The following is a 6,000-nucleotide window of genomic DNA, read 5'->3' on the forward strand; positions in this document are numbered from 1 at the left end:
CATAAGAAAGAAACATATCTATCAAAATTAAAAGAAAGCAAATCTCGAGTTGGATATAGTATAACAATTAACAAAAACAAATATATAAATATATATATATATACTTCTTGAGTTTCAACTCTTGATTAAATGAAGCAGACAAATTATCAAAAGAAGCAAATTGTATCATTGATTCGCCACCTATCAGCACCATCGTATAACCATCACCACATCACAACGTGTCTGCGTTATAATTTTTTTTAACCTATTGCTTGTGATTTTTTTTTGTTGCCCCTCTATATGCTTGGATAATTAGGTTACCTAAGGTTTAAAAAAATAATTTTTTTTTTTTGGTGGGGGAGGGGGGGGGGGGGGGGGGGGTGCTTAACTGATTAGGCCCGAGGGAGAGGCCCCTTAGGTTCAGCCCTAGCTATGATACTACTGTTTGTTGCATTAGGAGAAATTCATTTAAATGAAAAAAATAGCAATACTTTGACTACTCGATTTCTTCTTTTGCCTTATTTAAGCATCATTAATTTTCTTCTGCTGGTTAGCTTGGTCTAGAAGACTATTAGATTAATATTGACAGTATTAACACAACTTCGTCCCATGGGAACGAAAGCAACATCCAATACCACTTCATGATGAGGTAATACAAAAACTTGCAATCCTCCCCGATTTTGGTGCAATAGTTGCACCACTTCCACTACCATCAACTATGCTACTACCATATTACATTTGTTGCTTATACTCATATGTTGCAAAGCAAGATAAGACTGCATACAATAGATCATTCCCTAAGACCCCACATTAGCCGGAGCTTCGTTCACCGGGCTGCCCTTTTATTTACCAATTTATATGAAACATAAGGAGATCTTATTTTTAAAAGCATGATCATGCAAAAAATGATATTGCAAATATATATGTTTTATGAATGAATGTAATACAAGATTTTTTGGATAGATATATTGTAGTAGAATTCTCTTAATAACAAAAATATAACATACATATGTTATATTTTTTATTAAACTAAGCTCCGAATAATAAAATCACATCCTCCCAAAATTACGAAATTGTAAAGCCACCATCATAAAGTCTAGGGAGTCTAGGAATATGTAATAATAGTATAAATATATAATTATATTATTGATAATTAAAATATATATGTATTATATTGTTATAATATCTACTAATTAGGTATATATATATATATATATATATATTAGCACATATTGTTCTAATATATATATAATTAGACTGTTATAATTAATTAATATCTATAACAGATAATACTGTTATAATTATAATTATACAGTTACATATTATTATTATACTATAATTAATATATTATAACATTATACATTAAATATAATATAATATGGATAGAATTTTATAATTATACAATATATAATTATATAGTATATGCAACAGATAATTATATATATTGATTGTGAAATAGCAATTAATCAATTGGAAGTTAGGCCCCTTTGCCACCCCGCCATTGTCGATCGACCCTGACAAGCTAGCGAAATCCCTTTCCAACCACATTCGATAACTCTAGCTATTGGTGCAATCGGGCCTCAATTGGTCCGGTGCGACCTTAGCTTTGATGTTTAGATAAAGTGTTTAAGTTAGACTTTGTTTTGTAATTTGCAGAAATACACATAGAGCTTGGAGAGCTTGTGACTTAATGTATCCAAGGCGACATACTTAGTGGCTAGAAGATCGGTAAAGATAGAGAAGGATAGTATGGGACCTTTGAAAAACTATAGAATGAGAAGCACTAAGGTGGTGATTGGAGAAGCTTTGGAGCATTAACTAGGCATGGCCAAATTAGAGGCCTGGTGGCTTAAGGTCCGAAGAGAACGGAGAAGGTTACATGAGGCGATCGAGGGACTATAGGATGAGTAGTGGAGACAATATCTAATGGAGGTGGACTATGTAAGTGAAGATGTGGAGGATAGCATGTGGAGGAGTTAAGGGCTCGTGTGCATCCAAGAAACTAAGTGACCAAATAGAAGATGGCCAAGGGGCGAAATCAAGCCAGTAAGACTCCATAGCAAGTTGTAAAAGTTAAGTGACTTATATGCATATTGTATGCATGAGGCTAGGGTAATTCTCAATGTAAGCAGATTCAATCTTAGAATTGATTGTAGTCAAGTGACTCTAATATTAGATACCGGTCGATTGATGGCTGAGAAATCCAATACTCTAATTGTATTTGGGGTTTGTGGTTTGAATAGTTGATCGATGTGGAATCCAATTGATTGGTGAAGTAATCAACTTGGCACTCGATTGAGGCTAAAGAGGCAACAAATAGAAAGTTATGTTTTAGGGACCAATCAAGTGAGCAATCAACTGGTGGCACATTGATCGACTGATGGTAAGGTTTCAGTCGACTAGTTGATTGATGCCAAGAATGAAAAATAGTCGAATGCCAAGGATGAAAAGTAGAAAAGAGTCGTTAGAGCTTGACAACTATCGAGTCAAGTAGAACACACCAACTGATAGATGGCAAATAAGTTATAGTAAGAGGTTTTAAGGCTATAAAAAGAAGCTTTGGGGAGGATTCAAAGCTTATTAGAAGCATTATTCTTTATGTTTAAAGCTTTCTTGTAATCTCCTTGTGATCCTTGATCTTGTAAAAGGTTTCTCTAGCTCTGGTAGTTGATTGACAAGGAGAAAATTAGCGGCTTTCTAATACCAAGAGTAATCCACCGACGGATCATAGGTTGTAGATTAGGAGTCCGGAGGATTGACAAACCACGTAAATGACCTTGGTATGAACTAGTGTTATTATTTTTATTATATTGTGTTAACTTATGCAACCTTACTAAATCTATAGTAATAGTTAGAAATTTATGCTTGCAAGGTACATATACTATTCACCTTCTCCCCCTCTAGTCATATCCATCATCTATCAGTCTCAATAAGTGATGTTAGAGTGAAGTTAGTTTTTTAGACTAATCACCAAGAGGGCAACAAGAGAAGTATATCAGGGACTACGATATTCCACCGTATTATGATTTTCAACTTTGAAAATAGGGTGGAGCATTGGTACATGATCAACTGTGGAAGAAATCTCGCCATGCTCTTTAGGGATCAAAGGCCTAGAGATGAGGAAGGTAGGAAAATCAGGTGAGTCAGTCAGAGAAGAAGTTAGTTAGTCAGCACTTGAATTGGTTGCCTGAAGAACTGATATATGCAGGGAAGAGGTTAAAGAGGAGATGGTGCTCAGGTGAGTCAGTCAGAGAAGGAGATGGCACTCAAGTGTATCAGTAGGAGAAGCTGCTTGGTCGCTGGAGGTTGCTGGAAATAGATCGTCATAGGTGGGAAGGAACACATTATTTTTAGGGTAGAAAAATAATACGTATACTTGATAATAGATACTATTTTTACTAGGAAAAGAGTATTTCTCATCCAAATTTCACCAATTAATTGGGTCTAATTTTGTGCATTCACTTTGAAATTTCAGCTTTTAGGTACATAACATGATCCTGCTTAGTTATCTAAACCAAGTTAGAACCAAAAGAACAGGTAGCAACATGACATTAAAGATAGCCAATTTACTTTTTAGTTTTGTTCTCTCAACATGATTCTATAAATACTGCAATGATAAAGTTTTTGACTTAACTAACAATACTAATAGTTCTACAGGAAAGCACAACCAACCTCTTCGAGCAGCCAGCAGTGCAGCCTCATTTACAATGTTTGCAAGATCAGCACCAACAAGGCCTGTGGTCAAAGATGCAACAAGATCACAGATAATCTCAATTTCTTCATCCAGTGGTACTTGTCTTAGATGAACGGCCAGGATTTTTTTACGCCCTTCAAAATCTGGTTCGCCAACCAGCACCTTCCTTGAGAAACGTCCAGGTCTACAAAGAGCAGGGTCTAGTGCTTCTGGTCTATTAGTTGCTGCAATAACAATCACCTTAGTGTCTAACTCAAACCCATCCATTTCTGTCAGCAACTGGAAGTAAACCAAACCATAATTTAGAGAATTTGATATCAAACAACTTGGAAAGCTAAACAAACAAATTAATATATCCAAAGAATACCTGGTTTAGTGTTTGATCACGCTCATCATTAAAACTTCTTCCACGCTTTCCTCCCACTGCATCAAGCTCATCAATAAACACTATTGATGGTGAACATTCTTTAGCCACATTAAAAAGGTCTCTTACACGTGCTGCTCCTCTTCCAACAAACAGTTCTACAAATTCACTGGCAGAAACTGAGAAGAAAGGAACTCCTGCTTCTCCAGCAACTGAACGAGCTAACAAGGTCTTCCCAGTCCCTGGAGGTCCAACAAGCAGTATACCTCTGGGCAATTTTGCTCCTAATTTTTTGTAGTTTATTGTTCCTTGTAAGCAAGATACTATCTAAATAAACAGTTTTATTCAATTAGATGTCCACAACAGGAAAACAATACAGAATTTAATACCAAATTATATGTTTTCCCACAAATAAAAGACTACAATTTCCCAGCAATGTTCCTGCAAATCGAACTTAACTGTACCAGTGGCATTAAGCGGAGACAAACAAGACTTCAGCTTAAAATTAGGTTTTTGTTGATAAAATCACATTGTAGTATTACAACAACAAAAAAAACATATCCTTGTCAGCAAAAGAAAATAAAAATGGTGCTAAAAAAATCTCTCATCAGCCTCGTGTCTTTGGAAGAAAAATGTCAGGAGATCTTCCACTGTAAATCATGGATGTGCTTAGTCTGATCAGTGATTGCAGGACAATGAGATCCCTTAATATATACCTAATTGTAAGAATTTGTCTATCCCATAATCTACAGAAATTGTTAGTCCTATTTACTCCTACAGTACCAACAGATTTTTTAAATCATTCTAAATCTAACTTCTTTTAAAATATGAAAGAGTGATGAATACAGAATGTAGGAAAAAAAAGCCAAGTGTCAGTGTGAGACCAAAATATTTGCACACACAAACACTATGGACTTATATTTTATAATGACAAATACTCAAACTTTTGTGATTCTTTCATGAGTGTGGATGTTGAGCGACAATTATATATATGAACACATGCATATGTGCACTATAGAACCAAGCTTTGTGCAAGCTTGATATGACAATGGCATGAAATGAAGTTTGTCAATAAACATCAAAATCAATGATAATTATATTGTTGAGAATCTTATAGATACAAGTAGATCATAAAGATGACTGAACAAAAGGTTGTTCAATCATAAATTAGTTCCAAACATACCATGACAAGCTTAAGAGAGAAATCAATTACATAAAATCTTGTTGTATATATGTAAAGAATTACCAAATTTTACTAACTCTATCATCTAATGTTTGTGCATTCAAGATATTTCCAATCGCTTATTTTCCACTTGAAAAAGTGTTGTTCATCAGTCAACAAGTAAGAATTTCATAAAGACACTAGGAAAGAATAGAAAATAAGAGGTTGTGGGGCCCAAGAGCATGACACAAGGCCAAAGAGCACACCCAAAAAAAATGAGGTGCACACTTTCATCATCTCAAGAATAATTGAAAGGATAGAAATAGTTTATCGAATAACAAATGGTGGTCTTTTAGCTGATGAAAGTGCAGGAGACATGGTAAAAGATGACTAGAAGAAAAATAAATAACTTAAGTACAGTGCCACTATACTATGGGTGCAAACTGCAACACACTTGTAACCCATGACCAATTTCCCCTGACCTACACCATCTTTTCAACAAAATGTGTCAGATATTGTAACATGACGCAGAAATTATGTTGCCAACATGACCTGCCAAAATCGAGTAACACATTTGTGTAACAAAACCTGACTCAACCACCCATATAGACCCCCACTAACACAACCTAAAATGAATTCAAACAAATATATATATATATATATATATATATATATATATACAACAACAATAATTCATCATGGACCAACATCATTGTAACATTAAGCCATGATTGTCCCAACTATTTGGGATTGGCTATTGTAATATCAAGTCATGTTTGTCCCAACCAATGTTTGAAATCT

At 34.8% G+C, this 6,000-nt stretch overlaps 1 protein-coding gene across 1 annotated transcript in view; it reads right to left on the reverse strand.

The window, feature by feature from the left end:
- The window catches only part of LOC141839920 (putative inactive ATP-dependent zinc metalloprotease FTSHI 3, chloroplastic), a 31,404-nt gene that overhangs the window by 13,472 nt on the left and 11,932 nt on the right, over positions 1-6,000 (reverse strand). Inside the window, exons 2-3 of the mRNA XM_074727774.1 lie at positions 4,041-4,364; positions 3,652-3,952 (exon numbers count right to left, since the gene is read on the reverse strand). Coding sequence (XP_074583875.1) covers positions 3,652-3,952; positions 4,041-4,364 — 625 coding nt within the window. The remainder of the gene's footprint in view (positions 1-3,651; positions 3,953-4,040; positions 4,365-6,000) is intronic.

Source organism: Curcuma longa, chromosome 11, assembly GCF_044706935.1.
Source record: "Curcuma longa cultivar G26 ecotype Majalengka, Jawa Barat chromosome 11, ITB_CL_G26_1.1, whole genome shotgun sequence".
In the NCBI taxonomy this organism is placed as follows: Eukaryota; Viridiplantae; Streptophyta; class Magnoliopsida; order Zingiberales; family Zingiberaceae; genus Curcuma; species Curcuma longa.